Genomic DNA, 22,078 nt, shown 5'->3' with positions numbered 1-22,078 from the left:
CTTGGTCACAGGGCTATAATAAAAAGCTTATCGTTTATAGTATTATAGTTCTACAATACTGATGAAACCAGTTGCAAAATCATGGCTGTAAGGAAACAGATCAGGATCCTGTATAATCCTGGTGATTTAAGCTCAGTAATGTTCCTACGCATGCAAAGAGTTCCCTTTTTACAATCTTGGAACTTAGAAGTATGCAAAAAATAAGAACAAAGGAATCAAGAAAGCTGTTGGGCTGGGGTATCACAACGTTAGCTACTCCAAAGCCAGCAACTGTTAGACTAGATGCTCAACCAAAATCCCAAATTAAATGGAATCACTATGGATATTTCTCTGCACAATCTTCATTTGCACTCTCTTCCCCCGCCATACACCCTGGATTCAGGGCCTCAGCCATATGAGTTCATCTAGACAAAGGTCTAGTTTAAAAATAGTTGCATTTATTACCTGTTAATGTTTTTGCACTTTAGCCCTTAATAAGAATAAGTATGGAGGTGGATCATCTAAGATACAGACCTTGATCCTTTCTCTCTAGCACTGCTTTTACTGATTGAAGAAGACCGTCCTGGAGAGTCTGGCTTCTCCTCTGTTGAACTATCAAGATTACAAATATTAGCCCATTTTGCCTTCATTTTTCTAAAGCATAGAAATTCTTAAGAGGGTTTGTGCACACATCACACACAGAGAGCAACATACGTGATGTTAGGAATCCCCAGATGCTTTCCAAGCAAAACCAAAGGAAAAGGAAAAGAATGCAGTTGAATTTGGGGGTGGGGGAACCCACCCCGCTACACACACATAAGCAAATATTGGAAAGAAGCCTTCACGGCTTCCATTCCCTTAAGAGTTTCATTCCTATGACTTTATCCAATATCTTCCATCTTCCTGTGGCTCATCGGTTCCTAGTCCTCTTTCTAAATTCCTTCACACAGAAGTACAGACTTCATTTGATGGCTCTCAAACAACCTGCATATGACATGCCAGGCACACATTCCCATGTTTTTGTGAAGTGCCATTATTTTATTTTATTTATTTATTTCATTTGTATACTGCCCAATCCAAAATGACTCAGGGCAGCTCACAAAGTCACCCCTTCCTTAACTTGCACGACGGGGCTGCATTAGTATAGAAGTCAGCACTGTTGAACCAGTGCAAGGCTAGTCTGGATGTCAGCCACTGAGTGAAATCAGCATAATTTCTTCATTTAGAATTTATCCCATCTAGAGCAATTATAAAACTCAAATCCATACCTGGTTTTTTCTTTACTACTTTTTCTTAAAGCACTAGTAGAAATCCCAGTTCGGGTGCTAAGCTCTTGTATCTTTTCCTCCACTGTAGAAGGAGTTGGTTCTCTGAAATGATAAGAACATAGGAAGAGCTTTGCTGGATCAGGCCTAAGGCCTATCTAGTCCAGCACCCTAATTTCACAGTGGCCCACCAGATGCCTTGGCAAGCAATATAACCAGGAGATGAAGGCATGCCCCCTCTCCTGCCATTGCTTCCCTGCAACTGATGTTTGGAGGCATTTTGCTTCTGAACATAGAGGTAGTCATGGACTCGTAAGCATTGACAAACTTGTCCTCCATGAATGTGTCTTGGCACGTGTGCACCCAAACCATGCCCCTTGAATCTGTTAGAGGTTGTTGATTTTTACCCACAATAGGTAAAACAGCAGAGCACTAAAGAATGAGCACACACTCCACTGAGGATGGTTTGGATATTGCAGCTATTTAGAGAAAAGACATGGTGATCCTTGTATGACTAAACACTAAATATTTATTGGTTAAATACACTTAGATAGGAAAGACCGATCTCTAATCTAAAGGACTACATAATGGATAGGTAAGGAGAGAGAGAGAGATGTTTCTATCTGCTCTCTAGGAGGAAAGGAACGGGAAGTCCTGCAGAGTCAGTTCAGGGGTCATAGAGTAGGGCCAGATAGGGAGACCCTGACTCACTGTCTCTACTCCCAATGCCCCTAGTGGTCATTAGGACAGTTGGTGCAAAAAGGTCGATGCACTGGAAATTCATCTCCAACAGAATCAATGTCAGATTCGGGGGGCGTGGCCAGTACTGGGGATGGGCCACTTAGTCTCCCTGCAGAGTCTCCTCAGTCAGCGGTTTGTTGGATCACTGGCAGGGAACTCCTTTCTCTCCCTCTCTGAGAGTGCAGGGGGCATGACCACTGCCTGGAAGACGGTCCTTCGGACCCTCTCCCAATTCTGCCCACTCAGCGTTTCGCCCCCCCCCCCCTCACTGGGAGTGAGGCAGGGAAAGAAGCCCCGAGCCAGCAGGTGTTCCAATGGAGTGGGGTGCATCTCATGCTTCCAGCCAGCCAGCACTTCATTCACTGACAGGGTGCAGGAGGGGGCAAGGGGGTGCCCCAGTGACACCCCCCAGACCCTGGTATCCCAGGGACTGTTGTCCCCCCTTGCGCCATTGTCCCCACACCCCTGGATGTATGCCACCTGAAATCCCAATCATTAGCTTCAGGGGACCAATGAAGGGAGGAAAGGCTCCCAAGTCTCTTTCTCATAAACCCACTAGCAAGCTAGCCTATTAGCCATAGCTTGGGCCCTACAATGTTCGAGATCACACCTTACCCTATGTCCCCTTACATTGTCTAGGTTCTGTTGAGAATGGCCACCTAATAGTGTTTTCTGGGCAGCAAGTTAAACCAGTCAAGGCACACAGGAAGACATTCTTGGTGGAACTTCCCTCTTTCCATTGATCCAACAAATCCTGAGCTTGGGTATCTTCCACAAATTCTTTACCAGTTTTCTATATGAAGAAGTATTTAGTGGTCAGGAATAAGTGGAAGTGTTTTTCTGCTACAGTTATCCCATCACACTCGGCATTTAATCCTTTCTCATTTTGGTCTCTGTCTTGCGGATGGGTCAGAAAGAGAAATAATAGGAGAATAAGGAAGGGGATAAGCCATAAAAGGGTGGTGGTGCCAGGGTAGTGTACTGGGTTGAGGGTAGGACATTGATTGAGGAGACCTGGGCTCAAATCCCTGCTCAACCATGAAACTCACTGCATGACCTTGGGCATAACTGATCTTACCAGTGACTGTGGGGATAAAGTAGGGAAAGTCTCTGCTTTGGAGGAAGGATGGAATATCAATGTATCAAAATAGCTTAGTGGCAGAGAGGTACAGCCTTTGGGTGCAGAAGGTCCCATGTCATTTCCTGGAATCTTCAATTAAAGGATTATCCCAGGTAGCAAGCTAGGAGAATATTTCTGCCGAACACCCTACAGAGCTGCTGCTAATCAGGGCAATATTCAAATTATTGGGTAGGGGGAAGGTGCAGAGGCCTTAATGAAATCCACAAGACACCCCCTAACTCATGGGTGGGCAAACTTGGTCCTTCAACTGTCGTTGAACTACAACTCCCATCATTCCCAGCCCACAATAAATTGTGGCTAGGAGTAATGAAGGTTGTAGTTCAACAGCTGGAAGGCCAAGTTTGCCCACCCCTGCCCTAACTTCTCCCAATTTTATCCAAACATGCTCTCCTATAGCCTTTTAGCTAAGGTGTTCATTCCCCCTCAGCCCCGCTATTTAGGCCAGGATAGACATTACTAAGTTTAGACCTGGCTTCAAAATGAGACAGTTCTATATGTCTTAAGTAAACACTCCTCTACCTCATGCAGCACACAATTCAAGTCAAAGTAGATTTTAGGAGACTCACGGTTCTGATGATTTAACATTTACTAAGATTATAGCACGATGGTCATTCAGCTCCTGAGAACTGAGTTCCTCCAGAGATAATAGTTTTACACCAGGTTTTACCTTCAGGAAATTTAAAATGAAGCACAAGAGATATAATCAGAACTCACAAATAGTCTGAGCAGTTAGAAATGTCATCATAAAATCAGATAAAATCAAATTTTTCATAGGAAAGAGGTTTTGACAGAAATATTTTTGTAAAAGAAAATAAATTCTTAACTTGGTTAACAGGAGCCCCTGGTGGTGCAGTGGTAAAACTGCCGCCCTGTAACCAGAAGGCTGCAAGTTCGATCCTGACCAGGGGCTCAAGGTTGACTCAGCCTTCCATCCTTCCGAGGTCGGTAAAATGAGTACCCAGAATGTTGGGGGCAATATGCTAAATCATTGTAAACCGCTTAGAGAGCTCCGGCTATAGAGCGGTATATAAATGTAAGTGCTATTGCTATTAACATTTTGAGTGATTTTTCTATTGAGACCAGCAACACTATAAAATCAGCTTTCCCTTCAAATGATGTTAAACAATGGGCAGCATCCAGACAAAGTAAGTCATGACTAAGTCTCATTGGGATTAATGCCGCTTAGTCAGAGGTGTATCTAGGGAAAATAGCGCCTAGGGCAAACACTGAAATTGCGCCCCCTGTCCAAGCATCTGACACCCATCTTTCAGATTACTTTACCATAATATCAGCTGAAAAATACAAGTCAAGCTCGTTAATCTTTTAATATTTCAAAAACTATTTAGCAGTGGACTTAGCCAGACCAAAAAATGCTGGAAAACTACAAATTTCAGTATGTGGGGGCTCATGAAATACCCAAATACTATGTGATGTACTTGGAAAACTAAACAGAAGTGCCTGTCTAATTCTCTACTATGCATTGTTGCATCACCATTACATAAGTTTTAAAAATCAATGGAGAATTTGACTTTTCCCAGATACTCTGTAAATAATTAAAGGATATGCAGAGTAAACTGTATCACTGCTTGGAATATATTCTAGTCTTTCAGAAAGACAGTTAAAATGAGAGAAAGAGAGCAAGAAACTCCCAGTGGGCCTTAATATTAAGGGTTTCACACTGATTCAAAGACAAACTCACCATTAATAGCCATATTAGCAAGACATCACATTTAACTCACTTATCACAAGAAGCAAAGTAAGAGCAAATGAATACAATCCTAGCTCTTACGCGTCAGCTCAGTATTCACAAGCCCTGATTCTCTGTACATAGTGCCAATCTGAATATGTGTACAGTGTCTTATATTATATTTTTATTATTATTATTTTTCCCTGTAGCCCCTTTGGGGGGCTTCCTAAAGGCTGGGGGGTTTGCAAAGATTCCCCCTCACCCCGCTGGCCTCTAGGGCCTCGCAGGGACCATTTGAGCATGTGCAGTGGCCGTTTTTAAAAATAATCTTTTTTTTTTTAAAGGCCACTGAAAACAAAATGGCCACCGCACATGCTCAAATGGCCTCTGCAAAGCCTGGCATGACCTAGAGCCTCACAGAGGCCATTTGAGCATGCACGGTGGCCATTTTGTTTTTGGCAGCCATTTTTTTAAAAAAAAAATTTTTTACAAAATGGTGCCCCCTTCAAGTGGCGCCCGGGGCACATGCCCTGCCTGCCCTACCCCTAGATACGCCCCTGCGCTTAATTATGACAGACTAGTCTGGATGCTGCCCAGTGTTAATAAAAAGTGCAAAGTGTTGTTTTAAGATATTCATACTGCTTACTTGGTTGTTTACCTTTAAAAAGCACACACAACATGGTATGTGCCTGTTTAATAAAAACTAAAGCATGATTAAAGAGAATGGAAGTAAAATAATTGTGAAAGGACATGTATGCATTTAAAATTAAAGAAACTGGCTGATATACTGTCTGTTTGCAATCTGCAAAAACATGAAGATTGCACAACAGGAGTTGTGCAAGAGTAAGCCATTATTTCCAATGGGATTAGAACTTATAATTATAAGTGTAATCTATCCAAAATGACTATGCCTGGTCAACAACGGTCCTCACCTACTAGTATCAAATAATATATCATATCCAGGAAAATAATATGTCAAGTCTAGAAAAGGAAAACCAAGTTTTTGTTGTTGTTTTTAAAGTAGCAAATGACTGGTTTCAGTCCTGGCTCACTAGGACTTACAGCATCAAAAAAATTACCATTGTTGAAACTGACTAACAAATAACTTCCTTGCACTGCAAGTATGGATTGTTTCCCTTGATCTTTCTAAGCAACAGGAAATGCCTTCAGGAAGTGCCCCAGTTACAATTAGTACCCTCTTGCTGTAGAGCAGGGCTGCTCAACCTTGTCCCCCCTTGCAGATGTTGGCCTACAATTCCCATAATTCCTGACTACTGGTCACTGCAGCTGGAAATTATGGGAGTTGTAGTCCAAAAAAAGCTGGGAGGCCTAGGTTAAGCAGGCTGGCTGTAGAGCAATTATTTTCAAACTCTCTACTTTCAAGGAAATCTACCTAAGGGTGCAGCAGGGAAATGACTTGACTAGCAAGCCATAGGTTGCTGGTTCAAATCCCCGCTGCTATGTTTCCCAGACTATGGGAAACACCTATATTGGGCAGCAGCGATATAGGAAGATGCTGAAAGGCATCATCTCATACTGCATGGGAGATGGCAATAGTAAACCCTTGCTGCATTCTGCCAAAGACAACCACAGGTCTCCGTGGGCACCAGGAATCGACAATGACTTGACGGCACACTTTACTTTCAAGGAAGCCTTCCCGCTTTCCATTAGTGCTGATGAAGCCCTGTGAGCATCGGCCACTGAATCCCAGCACACTGCAGAGCACTCTGGAGCAAGTTCTCCTCAATTCATGCAGGAGACTGGCCAGGCCTTTTGGGCCTCAGCATCACTCCACGTGACCAGACAGTGCATTCTAAAACACCTTTAATACTCCTCTGAAGCTCAGCTTTGCAGGAAGAAATTAATATGTTGGGTTCTGCCTTGCTGGGAAACTTGTTTGGCATTACTATCTTCTCATTGGTAAACTCCTAAGGAAGCGCACGATTCCCCAGAACGTTGACTGACATGATGTGCAGTGGTACAACATCACTGCGCACTGCATCAGAGCTGTTGCGGACTCATAAGGCAGCTCCAAGGCTGCTGGGAATGAGCAGTTCAATCAGGGCTCCCACAGTCACTCCCATTGTCACAAATGGGAGTGTGACAACTCTGCATTCCCTACAGCACTGAGGCCTTATGAGTCCACAAGACTTCCAACATGGCACACAGCATAGCCATGACACTATGCATCATGTCAGCCACCTTTTGAAAACAGTAATTGTAGTGTGTCATACTGGATTTAAGGAAATGAGAGTAATAAGCCAGAAAGGAGAAGAAAAGAGAGGCGAGAAGGGTAGTTTCATGGATGTGAAGCCTGCTATTAATTCTTCGGGCACTGTTGATGTTAAGGGATTACAGAACCCAAATATTTTGTCTTAATGAGAAGATAAGTGACAGCCCCCCTGCCCAAGTTTTCTAACAGATACTAAATGTTATTTACCTGTCCATAATCATAGAACCCATCAGAAATTATGTTACTGGGTGATAAATATCCTGATTGACTATATTTCTGCGGGAGGTTGTGGTCAAGGATCTTTTCCAAAGCTGCTTCACTGAAGTTATTTTTACGCCCAAATGATAGGTTAATTTCTTCAAGAATATCTAAAGCACTGTTTTAAAACAAAGGACAATTTAAAAAAAAAAAGTTTTTCCATGTACAATTTGTTAGAAAGAACATTTACTAAATACAATGGGTTGTATCCAAAGGTTTCTCCCCGCTTCCTCTAACAGAAGGCGCTTCTTCCAGAGGAAGGCCTCCTTCAGAGGAAGGGAACCCAATACAGTGGGGGAATACTAACTAGGGATGTGTATGGAACCAGGCAGGGGTGGTTCGAAGGGGGCCGGACTTTAAGGGCGGGGGAGGGTGCACTTACCCCTCCCCCCGTTTCCCTCCCACCGGCTCTCAGTTCCTGTAAAATCATTCAGGGCAGCAGCACACACCTCTGACGACCCTTCCGCTCCTTGGCCAGAAGTAGTGGGTGAGACGCACGCACGTATGCCAGGTACTTCCAGCCACTTCCGGCCAGAGAGGAGAAGGGGCAGGAGGGAGGTATAGTGCACGCCTTGAAGGATCTTACAGGAACTGAGTGCCAGTGGCGGGGCGGGGGGAGCAGGAGAAGGGTAAGTACACCCTCCCCTGCCCTTAAAGTCCGACACTCCCACCATCGCCGAACATTCAAACTGGCCAGTGTTCGAAACTATTCGGAGGCCCGTAAAAGGGCCTCCAAACAGGTTCGTGCACTTCTCTAATGCTAATATTCCATCACCATGCAAAGAATATACACAACTCACAATGTGGCAAGAGTGTGCCTGGGTAATCAGAATGATGCTGTTTTCTAGTTTTCTAAGCTATGAAATGATTCTTCAAACTTTATTTCCATGGATCTTACAAGTGAAAAGCTCCTCTCCATATAAATTCAAGAATAAAACAATGCTAGAGACCCCCTTCAAGCAACCCACTGCTCCCCTCCACTTCAGCACACAGCCCTTCTACTTACCCTAGCTTGGTCATTTCAGCTGCGGTTAGCTCATCACTCGCACAAACCATGACGGCCCAGCAAGCATTTCTTCTGACTTCATCATGCTTCGAATGCAGGAGCTTAACAAGAGGCTCAAGTCCACCCGCATTCCGTAACTAAAAAGACCAACAAAAAAGAAAAGAAAGACATTGCTTGCTAAAGGCTGCATTGATCCAAGTGTGAAGTTCATGTAGAAGGCATAGGGCAATGGTCAAAGCTGAACAGTTAAGGCCTTATTTGCACAGTATCTTCACTGTGCATTTATCTTCATTGTGCATTTCCTTCCAGGATAAGTAGAGGAAAGTCTTTTCTCTGTGTGTGCAAGGAGCAGCATAGGACTTACTTGCAATGTCAAGTTCCAAGTTGAGATGCTTACTGGCACAGATCCACCAGTGAAGAAGAGCACCAGTCTGCTATTTGATCCAGCTTACAGAAGAGCATAAGAAGAGCCTTGCTGGATCAGGCCCAAGGCCTATCTAGTCCAGCATCCCGTTTCCCACAGTGGCTCACCAGATGCCTCTGGAAAGCCCACAAGCAGGAGATGAGGGCATACTTGCTTCTATGCTCCTGCTGTATAGGCTCATCAAGCAGACTGGAACTGATAGAGAATCAAGGAAATTGATGCTGAATATGCCCCACTACAGCAATTTGCTTCTGGCTGTAGCTGATTCACTAGGTTGCGATTGTGTGGCCTTCTATTCTGGCTTTGATTCTGCCTTAAGAGTTAACACATACACTGTTCTGATCCCTCCCAAAACATATACAATCATGAGGATCCTGGTTAAAAAGTTAATCAGAATTAGTGAGTCCTGTGGGGCTGGTTGTGAAACCCCAGAATTTCAGAGCAATCCTGGTCAAACCATTCTAGTTAGCCAGGATTGAATCCTGATGATCTATCCTCGTTAAATGCTGGTTAATCACTAACCCTGATTAACTTTTTGACCAGGATCCTTGTGATTGTGTGAACTAAACCATAAGAATTTATTTTGGGGTGGGGTGTGTGTGTGCGTGTGTGTGCGTGCAATTTTCTTGTACACTTACATATAGTGAATGACACTAACGGTGTGTCCTGCAACATGAAGAAATGTTCCTGCAGCAGATACTACTTTAGCTCCGTAAAGTTGATTGTACAAAGAGGAGGATTTTCACAGATCCCTCCTTTCCCTGGAAGTGCCACACGAAAATATGTTGCTGAGGGCTGAATGACCTTCAAGAAATATTTGGGGGGGGGCCCCACAGGGCACTTCCAAAGAAAGGAAGGATCCAAAAAAATTGCCCTCCTGCTTGTGTGATCATCTTTATGTAGCTAAGGACATGCCTTGCTACAGGGATGCTTCTTCATGTTGTGCACCTTCAAGGATAGCAGGGATGTGAACTGTTCACGTGACCGTTAATAGGGCAGGGCAAGAATCCCACCCAGCTTCATGAGTTGTGGGCACTCCCAATTTTTGGTCATGTGCTAACGAAAACCTAGGTAGGAGTAGGGGGAGTGGTCTGTGAGATGAGAGCTGGGTAGGACAGCTCTTCCTACTACCTCTTTAAGGTGCTGGGTGTATGTGCTGGGTAGGATGGCACCATTCTACCCAGATCTCATCTCACAGACGATCACTCCCCCCACCCCTGCCTAGATTTCTCTAGCACACAACCCAAAATTGGCTCCTGAAGCTGGGTAGGGTCATGAACCCAAGTCTGACACAGAGGAGTGAAGGGGTCAGAGACTGATTCTGACTGAGAGAACTCGCAGGATGAGGCAAGCTTTGAGGGGACTTCACCTTTACCAATGGAAATGCCAGCACCTGCAGACTCCCTCCACACACCCTTGCTTGAGTCCTCTGAGTCAAAGGATGAAGCAGAAGCATCCCAATCCCCACCAGCAGCCACCCAACTATGCCACAGCCAGTGGCCATAGTTATGCCGCAGCCAGCACGTAAGAAACAGGGCACAGCCCCTTTAAGATATTCCAGGCTAGGGTGGAGCTACAGTGCTTTGCCTGTCCCAATGGACTGATCTCTAGCTCCTGACCTCCTGTTCACTTGACTTCGCCTTGCCTGCTCCCACAGTGTGCTTCCTGCCACACCTGACCCGCCCAGGTACGGCAGCTTGCTTCAGCCACTTCAGGGCAGGAATGGAGGTCTTGATTGCTGCAAAAGAGGCAAATAGCAGCTGCGACAACTAGCAGCTGAGAACAGCAGGCTGCAGAAGGAACCAGAGGCTTCAGCAGCACCAGCTACTCAACTTGCCCTCACACCTTGCCAAGGCAAGTGCCCAATAGCTCTTCCATAGAAATATTATGGGACACAGAGAATATTCCTCACTTTTTTAGCACAGTGCAGGTTATACATGGAACTATGCCCAGAAGCCTTCCCCTCAGATCGGATATGCACATGTTTTGTGATCAGCCTATTAAAGGGTGGTGCTGCCAAACTGGCAACTCCATACCTGTTCCAAAACAGCCCATGCCTAAATGATTGGGCGTTGTTTCTCGTAGAGCTACAGAAGGCTTTTGGAAGACCCTCAGAAACAGGAGGCCAAACTGCCAGATTCGCCACCTGCGTCAGGGCGTGGGTTCAGTGCTGGATTATGCCAGTGCTTTCCATCTATGTGCACAGGACCTGGAATTAAATAAGGTGGCCTTGGTGGACCAGTTTCAAGTAGTACTGGCTGACCCAATCTGAGATGAGTTAGCAAGGGTGACTTGCTCATTACCCTGCCCACCTTGTGTCTATGAATAGAAGGTCAGCTAAATTCCCATTGCAGAGATCACTGGCAACCCAGATTTGCTGCCCAATCATGTTGGGCAGGAGTAGAGAGCTGGTCTTGTGGTAACAAGCAAGATTTGTCCCCTTAGCTAAACAGGGTCCACCCTGGTTGCATATAAATGGGAGACTTGATATGTGAGCACTGCAAGATATTCCCCTCAGGGGATGGAGCTGCTGCTCTGGGAAGAGCAGAAGGTTCCAAGTTCCCTCCCTGGTAGCATCTCCAAGATAGGGCTGAGAGAGATTCCTGCCTGCAGCCTTGGAGAAGCTGCTGTCAGTCTGTGTAGACAATACTGAGCTAGATGGACCTATGGTTTGACTCAGTATATGGCAGCTTCCTATGTAGCAAACTGCTTTCTACAGCTTCAGTCCTCAAGCCTCCTGATGAGTGGTAGACCCACAGCCTGGAGGAATTTGACCTCATTTGGTCCCGGAGAAGGCATGCCGCCACCAAATAAACCTGTGCCTGTACTGCAGATCCCCTGGACACTTTGCAATAGCATGCCCTGCCAAGAGGATTCCCTCCAGTATGATGGTACCCACCATGGCCAGGTACACCTGTGAAGGGTCCTCCTGGTCTGGCCCTCTAGGACACATACCCCTACCAATCAGCCTGTGCCTTCCAAGGGGACAGCAGCTCCACACCTCAGCCATGATAGACTCTGAGACTCCAACTCATGTATTGACCAGACCATTGTTACCTAACAGCAGATTCCCATCTGTAAGAAACCAACTCTCATTCAGGTAAAGATCATGAAATGCCCGCACTGCAGATGTAATTTGGAAACCACCAGAAGACTCCAATACTGAATGTGGCAACCTGCCCCCACTTTCCTGTGATACTAGGATAACCTGGTTAGCCAAGCATGACCCCACCATTATCTGGAGCCAGCAAGAAGTGAGATTTGCCTTGGAGTATTGCCAGTGTTTCTGCTTACAGCAGGCCCAGACTGCAGATAAATATGCAGACTATCAGGATGTATTCAGTCCAGAGGAGGCAGACACATTGACCCTATGACTGTGCCATTGACCTGGTACCAGCAGCTCACATTCCAGTGGGGCGTTTATACCCCATGTGGAGGATCTGTCCTGCTGTTCCTTCCCTGGCATCTCCAAGATAGGGCTGAGAGAGATTCCTGCCTGCAACCTTGGAGAAGCCGCTGCCAGTCTGTGTAGACAATACTGAGCGAGATGGACCTATGGTCTGACTCAGTATATGGCACCTTCCTATGTTCCTGTGCTACCACGGGTCACGGATCTCCTGGTGCTGCTACTATTTGTCACGGCTTGGTCTCAACTAGCCCTGTGACCTTTCAGTTTAACCACTGCGACCAAGTAGGCTTTGGGCTTACTCTGGCTTAGTCTACTACAACAGCCTTCCAGACTTCTGCTGCATATATAGGGGGTAGAGGGAGAGGTAAAAGGCATTAAGCATGGGGTGGAGAAAACTGACAGAAGCTATTCCCTTTTAAAAATAACAAGAACTTTTACTTTAATAATAGTTCAGATTAACCAAATAGTTTCTTTGAAAAGTTTGTTACAAAAACAGCCACCAAATGAGCTCAAGGAAACAAATGAAATGTAGTAAAAACACATCCAACTGACCTGTCTATCACTGGACCCTAACTCAGAGTCCACTGCAGTTACTTTGGGGATTGATTCCAGCAACTCTGGCTTCTCCCTGTTCAGTTTCAGGTCCTTCTCTCTTTCACAGTTCTGGGGAGTTTAGCCCCAGACTGTTTCTCCTTGCATGCAAGTGGTTTCAGCTCTCCAAAGAGATTCCACTCTCTGCCAGTAACTTCTTAGTTCTTTTCAGCCCCAGTTCTGATCTCCTCTCAGACTGTACCAGCAATTCTTCAGTTCTGTCCTTCTTGAACTCCTTCTCCAGCTTTCTTCTGGACTCTCAGCCTACACTACAACTCTTCAGCTTTGACTGCCTTCTTCACAGGGGCGGAGCCACCATTGGGCCAACAGGTTCAAAGAATCCAGGCTGCCGACCAATCAGGGGCCACGTCTCGCGGGACCGGCGCGCCCCCCGCAGGGTGCTAGTTTAGCTCTCGAGCAGGGGCCATGTGGCCCCTTCGGGAGTTAAACTAAGGCTGGTGCTGCATTCGCATTTCAGTTTCTGTATTGTGTATGTCCCCAGCTCTCAGAATTGATGAGTGGGTGCTCTGTCAAGGAAACCATAATATCTGGAGGATAAGGAGAGATCCTCGTATGAGATGCCTCTTACGACCAGTGTTCCTTCTAACAGGGATTCCCAGATGCTGTTCACTACAACTCCCAGCATTCCCAGCTGCAATGGCCTTTGGCTGGGGTTCTGAGAGTTGTAGTCAACAACATCTGGGAATTCCTGTTAGAGGGAACACTGCTTATGACCCGAGAATTTCACAGTTACCCAACAAGACTCAGACCTGTTAGATCTTGTATGTGAGCAACAACAAAAAGACCCCAATGCACAAGACCAGATTTGCCAAATGCAGGAAGGGACGAATTCACCACCAGCAGGTACCTTCCTCTACAATGTTCTATTGTATCAGCACTTTCAACTATATATAGGGGTAGCCCGACTACAGGTGCTGCACTTGTGCTATGACGTCCAACCCATGGGCCATTTCTGCCTCTATAAGACCACACACCAGGTCACTCAAGACTTCTGGTGGCCCACGATTCAGGAGGATGTTCAACAGTATGTAACCACAACTGAGACATTCATACGGGCAAAAGACAGCACAGGAAACACCAAAGGACTTTTCATGCCGATGCCTACCACCAAAGGGCCATGGAAAACTGTGACCATGGATTTCATTACAGATCTTCCTCCCTCCCAGTGACAAACCACCATCCTCATAGTTGTTAATGCCTTCACTAAGATGGCCCACTTTATTCCTTGCTCCAAGATTCCATCTGCCCCAGAAACTGCCAGGTTGTCCTTACAGCACATCTTCAGACTCCATGGCCTAGCATATAGCATTGGACAGGGAACCTGTTTATAGCCATGTTTTGGAAAGAATTGTTCTGGGTACTGGATGTAGGGGGTTTACTTCTCTTCAGCATACGACCCCAGGCAGATGGTCAGTCTGAGTGGACCAACCATACCCTGGAACAATACCTCCATAGTAATACCTCATACCAGCAAGAAAACTGGGCAAACTTACTTTGGATTACAGAATTTTACTAAAATAACTCCACCCACAGCTCTACTCAGTACTCTCCCTACTTCACCAGTTATGGCTTCCATCCCTGATATTGCCCTTCTCCTTGTCTACCCTCCAACTTACCAGCCATGAACCAATTCCCAGAAGAACTTCAGGCCCTGCAGACTGACCTGAAGGACATCCTGGAACAGGCTAAAAAAGCCTACAAGTCATAGGCTGACAAGAAGTGGACAGCAGGACTGTCTATACAGGTGGGAGACTCTGTATGGCTATTCACAAGATACCTGCTCACTACTCGCCCTTCACAAAAGCTTGACCCTCTGTTTACAGGACCCTTTCCGATTGTCCAGGTGACCAACCCAGCTGCCTTCCAACTTCACCTGCCTCCCTTGATGAAGGTACACCCAGTATTCCACTGTTCCTTGCTCTCTCTGACCAACAAACAACAAACAACAACAACACATGGTGAGGATGAGTTTGAGGTCCAGGAGATCCTGGACTCTCTGATCTCCAGGGGTCCTCTTCAGTACTTGGTAGATTGGAAGGGATACAGAACCAAAGAAAGATCGTGGGAGCCAAGCCCCTGGTGGCGCAGTGGTAAAACTGCCAAGCCCCTGGTGGCGCAGTGGTAAAACTGCCGCCCTGTAACCAGAAGGTTACAAGTTCAATCCTGACCAAGGGGCTCAAGGTTGACTCAGCCTTCCATCCTTCCGAGGTCGGTAAAATGAGTACCCAGAATGTTGGGGGACAATATGCTAAAATCATTGTAAACCGCTTAGAGAGCTTCCAGCTATAGAGCGGTATATAAATGTAAGTGCTATTGCTATTGCTAAGTATGTCCATAGCCCCGTCTGATCTGCTGATTCCGCTGTTGATATCCTCAAAAAGCGTGGCCCAGTCAGCACCTGGGCCCAGGGCCATGGAGAAGGGGATGGTGCAATGAACTCCAATTATCTAACACTGAGGAGTTCCAGAGTCTAGGGATCATGACCCCTGAACTAAGGACATGCTGTGGATGCATGCTGTTTTGGTTCTGCTCCTCCTCTCTGTTCTTGGTTTCCCTGGCTTCTGACACTTTGCTTGTTTTTGGACTTCGATCCTGCCTGCTCCTAACAGACTGATCTTTGGCTTCTGACCCTTTGCCTGCTTTGACTTGCCTAATGGACTGATCACCCCAACGGACTGATCTCTGGCTCCTGAATCCTGTTTGTTTGACTTTGCCTTGCCTGCTCCCACTGTGTGCCACACACCTGACCTGCCCAAGTATGGCTGGTAGGATGCTTGGCCTATCCATGAATGGTCATGTGAACAGCCTCTATAACTAAGACAGAACATATGTGGATCCCTGTCTTTATTTTTTAAATGGTTTGCAGTATATTTTAAAAAATTATACTGCCTGCTGCTTAAAACTCCTACAAATCTTTCTCAAACCTACCTGAGAAACACAACTGAGAATTAGAGACAACTCAATTTTTCTGCTCTTCGCAAAGCTTATTACAAACTGATGTGTGCATGGGTATTACAAAACCACAAAGCAGACCTTTCCTCAGAAACATAAGAAAATGTACTGCTCCAGGAAAGCCACAAAAGGCAAAAGCATCAGGTTTTTCTAATAACAAGCTCCAAAGTAGGCAGCATATTGTATGAATATACTTCACCTCAATTCTTGCATCAATGTCACAACAAATGGCAGCCACAGTGAGTGCGGCTCTGCTTTGCACGATGCTGTTGGTGGAACTCAGTGGTTTGACAATTGCAGTCATAATCCCATGGCTCTGGATGTTGAGACGCAGCGGCTCCTGGGTGGCCAGGTTGGTGAGGACAGTAGTAGCACTAGCAACAGCCCCATCTCTCTTGGCACTCAGAACACTGATCAGTGGTTCAATGCCATCAGCTTCAGCAACAGCACTACAACAGTGGACAAAAGGAGGCAAACCCCAAACCTACGTTAACTTTTCAGTCAAATAAAACATCCCTTAATATGGGCTTCCCAGCTTTGGGTTCCCATACTCTGCTTCTGCCCCTGTGGCTCAAGTTGATGCGAATTGTAGTCCAACAACATCTGGGGACTCATGGTTACGAAAACCTGCCTTTGCGTATTTGTGCACAAATCACATTGATTGTGGGGCCTTTAGATATCAGAGAAAGAGGTTGGAATGGGGGTCTCACATACTGCACACATTTCCATGGATGTTGTAACACATGCATGCAGTTGTGCAAGTTTGCTTTTGTGCATGCACAAAAATTGTGCAAAAGCAGTTGTGCTAGTATGGCCACTGGAAATAATGGTTGTACTATCATACAACTACATTTGCACACTTTTGCATGTGTGCAAGAGTGCACTTGTGCAGCTGCATGCACGCTGTGTTACAACATGCAGTATGTAACCCATTTGGGGGTCATATACTGGCAGTTTGCACAGTATATGGTCCACTTTTCCAATGACTTAAACTGATTTCTAAAGGTACCAGAATTGATGTGGGACTTTCACAAATTCATTAAGGCAGGGAGTCCCAACCATGAGTCTCTGGACTTTGCTAGACTGCAGCTCCCATCATCTCCAGTGACAATGTGCACAGACATTTGTACATGATGTGAGCCACTGTGTACAGTTACTGCTTGCAGTGGCTGATATCCAGATGCATGCAGAGCTGATGCTCTAACCCTGCACTAGTGCTACACGGGAGGGGTGATTTTGTCAGTCTCTCCCTCTGAAGACAACTATGCCTCCTGAAAATACGTCCCTGAAGGTTGTGTAACACTAGTGCTACATTAGTTAGTTAATAGTGTAAGTTACAGATTTCCCACAAGACAGGACAAAGAAAAGGCATGGTAAGGCAAAGACAAGGTGAGGTGAGGCAAAGTAAAGACAAGGCAAGGCAGAGCAAGGCATTCCATAACACCCTGGAGAGGTCCAGGGAAACAGGGTAACTCATTCTTTCTTTCATTCATTCATTTCTATACCGCCCTTCCAAAAATGGCTCAGGGCGGTTTACACAGATAAATAAGATGAATCCCTGTCCCCAAAGGGCTCACAATCTAAAAACACACACCATAGGATAGACACCAGGAACAGTCACTGGAGGTACTGTGCTGGGGGTGGCTAGGGCCAGTTACTCTCTCTCTGCTAAATAAAGAGAATCACCACAGGTGCCCCTTTGCCAAGTTAAAAGGTGCCCCTTTGCCAAGTTAGTAGGGGTTAACTCAACATACATCAGAAACAGACTGAGCCCTAAAGTACCTCTGAGCCCAGATTATACCTCCTGGGCTCCGCCTCCTTCCCTAGAGAGGGGAAGCCCTAAAAAGGCAGCCTTCTGGAGTCTGGCACTCCTCCTCCACTCCATCTGTTCCTGCCGAGTTTGTTGTCAGAACTCGTGTGAAGTCATTGGAGGGGCATAATGGTGTATGAGAGGCTGACTCCACAGTGGGTGTGGATTCTGGGAGTGGTGATTCAGCGGGGCCCAGGTAGTTTTCTCTCTAATTTTTTTCATGTGTGTGTGGAATGAGTTTTGTTCTGGGTGGCAGTGTCAGGGCAGTGTGTTCGTCCATGCATTCAGAGTGGGACCTTCCTGATTAAGCCTGAGCGCAATCTAAAATTAACTGAGCAGAGATCACAAAAACATGTGAGCGTGCGCACACGCCTTAGAGGGAACACTGGGCCCAGGCCAAGAGGGAGCTTTGTTGGGGGCCTGCAGCTCTGGGGCTCTTTCAGCTTTCTAGTCTGGTGTCATTATGATCCAGGACTGGGACTAATGCAGATCCTTTGTCCTCCGATTCTAGCCTGGTGTCATGATCCAGGGCTGGAAATAGTGCTGGTCCTGCCTTTTCATTGTCTGACTCATAGAAACTACTGTGAGTCGGGGCTGGGTAGGCTGGGCCATGACAGTAGTACATGCAAGGGCCCCTGATCTGGATCAGGACCATAATAGGAAGTAGGATCAAAGTCCTTTACAACAACCACCCACTGTAGTCCCAATCCATACATATGCTATTTACATAAGAAAAGGCAAGCACACCAGGACCATTTATGAGATGTAGTTAAACATCTCATCAATTTTGGCTGCTAGTTCTATTGAATTCAGTGGGTTTTATTTCTGAGTCAACATGGATAGGGTTGGGCTGCATGATTCTTGCACTAGCATTTTAAGGCTTGGAAGGCTAAGGATGTAAAAGTCTGGTAGAGGAGAAAGCAAAGCAGAGCTGAGTAGTCTTCAAAAATGACTTCACATCAAATAAAACAGTTTGAAACATTTTCCACGGTGCTATAATAGTCCAACATTCTCCCTATCTTAAGAAAGTGAAGTCAACCGAGCAAAAGGAACAGATACAAATTATAGGAGCTATGCTAGTTTATTACTTTCCCAGAGGATGCTGGGATTTAATACAACTTGGCACACATCTTAGAGCAAGAAAAATCCAGAAACCTGCTATTGAAAGATTGAGAAAAGAAATAAATGCTGTGCGTTTTTTTTGTCATGACCTCTTTTAAACTGTTTAATCATAAAGCATTATCCCTCTCAAGAAAGCATTTATCTTGAGCAGAATAGGAAATGCTATTTTGTTCTCAAATTATGAGTCATTCATACCAAAAGCACATTTTCTCTTATCGATTGATAATGGACCCCTCTGAAAAAACAACCATCAGTTTTCTCCTTCCTTTAGCTGAATAAGGGGATGCTTCCTCAAGACAATTATGTGTCATTTTTCTAGATCTCTGGCTTGTGCATGTTGCTCTTAAAGATAGATGGATTTCTACTTCTTCGAGCTGAACACATCTAACAGCAGTGTCAATGGAACAAACTCAAAGCAATGGAATCCTTTTCTCATATATGCCTTCATAATGTTATTTTTGTAAACAACATAAGGCATATGCCCAACTGACTATCGTTTCATAGTCATTTTTTACTAGGCTCATCTGTTTGTTAAACAAAACTTGGCAGAGATGTTAACATAGGAAATATACAGATGGAAATCTCAATTATCCGTGTGCTTTCCTATTTATATCTTTGCTTTAATGTATTTTAATCTTTACCCATCTAGGGGGGAAAGGGGCCTGAAGCAGCAACTAATATTCACTAGTTTCTAATGATGGCTCTAAAGTAGTGAAATATTTAATTAGTTTGTTCTACTTTTTAGCAGTTGAAAACCTATGGGCTGCCACTCTATTGATAAAGACAGGTTGCTTACCAGTAATTTTACATTCTTCAAGTCATTATCTGTGGAGACACAGATACAAGAGATCTAGGCCAACGTAGGGCAGCATTTGGAAACATCTAGAGCCTTGTAGAATAATCAAGGCCCTGCCCTCAAGTGAGGAAGCCTCATGCATGCCATGAGGGCAAGGCGAACACCCTTCCCTCAGTTCCTCTGTAGAACACCGCCAGACATTTTGCATCATCCACATACATGCAGTGGGAAAGTGAGTGGGTTGTGGACCACTCCAAGTACGCCACTCATAAATAAGCAACCTGTCTTTCTTTTTTGTGGTTTATGTGCAGTCACATACGTGGGGGACTAGTAAGCTGACTCTACTTGGAGGTTGGTGCAGGTAGTTTTGAAAAACATGATCAGTCATTGCATCCAGGGGAGGCTTCAGAAGTTGTTCAAGCTGACCACTGGTTAAGGACCTTCAAGGAGGCCTACAGTCCAGACCTGAGGCCCTGCCCAGTGCCCAACTTAGTTCAGAGCCTGGGTGGCATGAGTGATTTGGATAGTGAATGTTAAGCATTGAGACATAGGCACTAGAAGCCCAGGTGCTTTAAGTACCTACACTTTGAACTATTTATACAGTGAGTACTAGATATCTAGACACAAATAAGTAGCAATAATGTAGCCGAGCTTCAAAGCTCTGACATACCTGTATGAAGAAGAGGGTAGGTACTGAGGCTATAGCCAGTTCCCAAGGCTTTGAATTGCTCATACAGTGAAGATGAGATGCTAAGGCTTGCTAGATACAGAGACCACAGTTTAGTATTGAGGCTCTGATTGTCCATAAATTGAGAGCTGGGTAGCAAGATATGTGTTAGGTACCAAGGTGTTGTACCGTCTGTCTGTATAGAGATAGATGGTTAGGAATAAGAACTATGGTTCGGTACTGAGCATGGATTGTCTGTGTATTGAAACTACCATATATACCTAAATCCAATACTAGGTTTTGTCCAACTTCTTTGATGTTAGAAGTTAGGGGGTCATCTTAAATTATCTTCCTTTTAAGTAAATACATATAACTTTTATTTAACCTGTATTTTTAAGGAGGTTGTCTTAAAACCAGAGTTGTCTTTTATTCAGGTGAATATAGGTAAGTATGAAGGCTTGTGGTAGGTACCAAGATTTTGAATTGCCCATTCAGTGAGGGTTGGGTGCAGGGACCATAGTTGGGCACTGAGGCTTGAACTGTCTGTCCTGTGAGAGTTGGCAACCAAGGTGAACTGCTCATACAATAAGATATAGAAATCAAGACCTGACCCAAGTACCAAAACCAATGTGGTTTTTGGTTGGAATTGCACTTGTGGGTGTCTGAAAGAAATTCACCTCTCTTTTTTATTTTTATTTTTGGTGAAAGTAAATACAGGAGAACCTCACTACCCATGGGGGTTCCGTTCTCCGCTTTATCTGTGGATAATGAAACTGTAGATAGTGAGGCATTAAAGTCAATGAGATTGTGTGTGTGTGTGGGGGGGGTGTTGGGTTCCCAGAGGCTGCAAAATAGCAAAAACCAACCAACCAACCAAAAGCCTGCAAAAAACCAGCTAAATAAAGTGCCCTATCATGGTCTGCAGGCCTTCAGCAGTCCAATTATGCCCCTTGCAAGGCCCAAACTCCCCATTTTCCATAAAAAGTTGCAGGGGGTATGCTATTTTTAATATAATGAGGCACAAAATATCTCCTCATCATAAAATGGCAGCCAGAAATGGCCTCCAAGGTCATTTCCCCCAACCTGCTGATATGTGAAATTAATCCCTTTTTGCCATCGCCCCCCCCCCCCCAGCATATGCTGAGGTCAGGTGTCAATTATCCGTGGATACGCGAATCTGCAGATAGTGAGGTTTTTATTTTATTTATTTATTTACATTGATATCATGCTCATCCTAAAAGTTCTCTTTTAATGATGAAAGGAGATGAAAAACATAGGTAAAACAGTTTTCTCTCTTTTAAAAAGTGAATTATGATGAAAGGAGATTAATTTTGTTGAAATGAAATATTCCCTCCTCTCTCTCTCTTAAAGAAGTAAATTATAATGAAAGGAGATGATTTCTGATAAACTCCAAAATATTCCTTTCTTTCTATTGTTTAAAAACAAAGGCAATAGGAAGCTGCCTTATTCCTAGCTCAGTGCTAGGAATAGCTCACTGACTGGCAACAGCTTCTCCAATGTTTCAGGCAGGAGTCTTTCCCAGCCCTGCCTGGGCATTTTCCAGACTACACGATTTGCAAAGGTTAATGTGTTGCAAACTGTGATGGAATATTTATTTTATTTATTTAACATAGCTTTATATCGCCCAAAACTTAGGTTCCTGGGCAGTTTACAACAAAGCGCAACAGAATAGTGCAACAGTTTCAAAACGAAAGTACAGGGTTATATTTAATGCTTCATTTTAAGCTGGTTGCCCTTCATGTTTCCATCCATTGAAACGTATTTCCCAGGCAGGAGTGTCCATATTCTCATTGAAATGTGTTTATCTGCCCCTCTTCCTGCTTCATTTGGGCCAATGGAGTTGTGGAGTGTGTGCGACATTATGTGTGTGTGTGTGTGTGTGTGTGTGTGTGTGTGTGTATGAGATAAATGGGGACTGAAAGGGAATCCTGTGGCAAGTCTGGAAAGGGGGAAGA

At 44.9% G+C, this 22,078-nt stretch overlaps 1 protein-coding gene and 1 long non-coding RNA gene across 4 annotated transcripts in view; one reads left to right on the top strand and one right to left on the bottom strand.

The window, feature by feature from the left end:
- The window catches only part of ARMC3 (armadillo repeat containing 3), a 102,534-nt gene that overhangs the window by 8,359 nt on the left and 72,097 nt on the right, over window positions 1-22,078 (bottom strand). For all 3 annotated transcript variants that reach the window (XM_053260701.1, XM_053260703.1, XM_053260702.1), the window contains 6 exons: window positions 15,907-16,156; window positions 8,311-8,447; window positions 7,254-7,422; window positions 3,693-3,793; window positions 1,248-1,349; window positions 514-591 (listed from right to left, as the gene is read on the bottom strand). In XM_053260701.1, the coding sequence (XP_053116676.1) occupies window positions 514-591; window positions 1,248-1,349; window positions 3,693-3,793; window positions 7,254-7,422; window positions 8,311-8,447; window positions 15,907-16,156 (837 nt within the window). The remainder of the gene's footprint in view (window positions 1-513; window positions 592-1,247; window positions 1,350-3,692; window positions 3,794-7,253; window positions 7,423-8,310; window positions 8,448-15,906; window positions 16,157-22,078) is intronic.
- The window catches only part of LOC128329458 (uncharacterized), a 118,349-nt gene that overhangs the window by 29,031 nt on the left and 67,240 nt on the right, over window positions 1-22,078 (top strand). The gene's annotated exons all lie outside the window — the stretch shown is intronic.

Source organism: Hemicordylus capensis, chromosome 6 (genome assembly GCF_027244095.1).
Source record: "Hemicordylus capensis ecotype Gifberg chromosome 6, rHemCap1.1.pri, whole genome shotgun sequence".
NCBI classification, from domain to species: Eukaryota; Metazoa; Chordata; class Lepidosauria; order Squamata; family Cordylidae; genus Hemicordylus; species Hemicordylus capensis.
The sequence above is the reverse complement of the archived record's forward strand: the minus strand, read 5'-3'. Positions and strand labels throughout refer to the sequence as shown.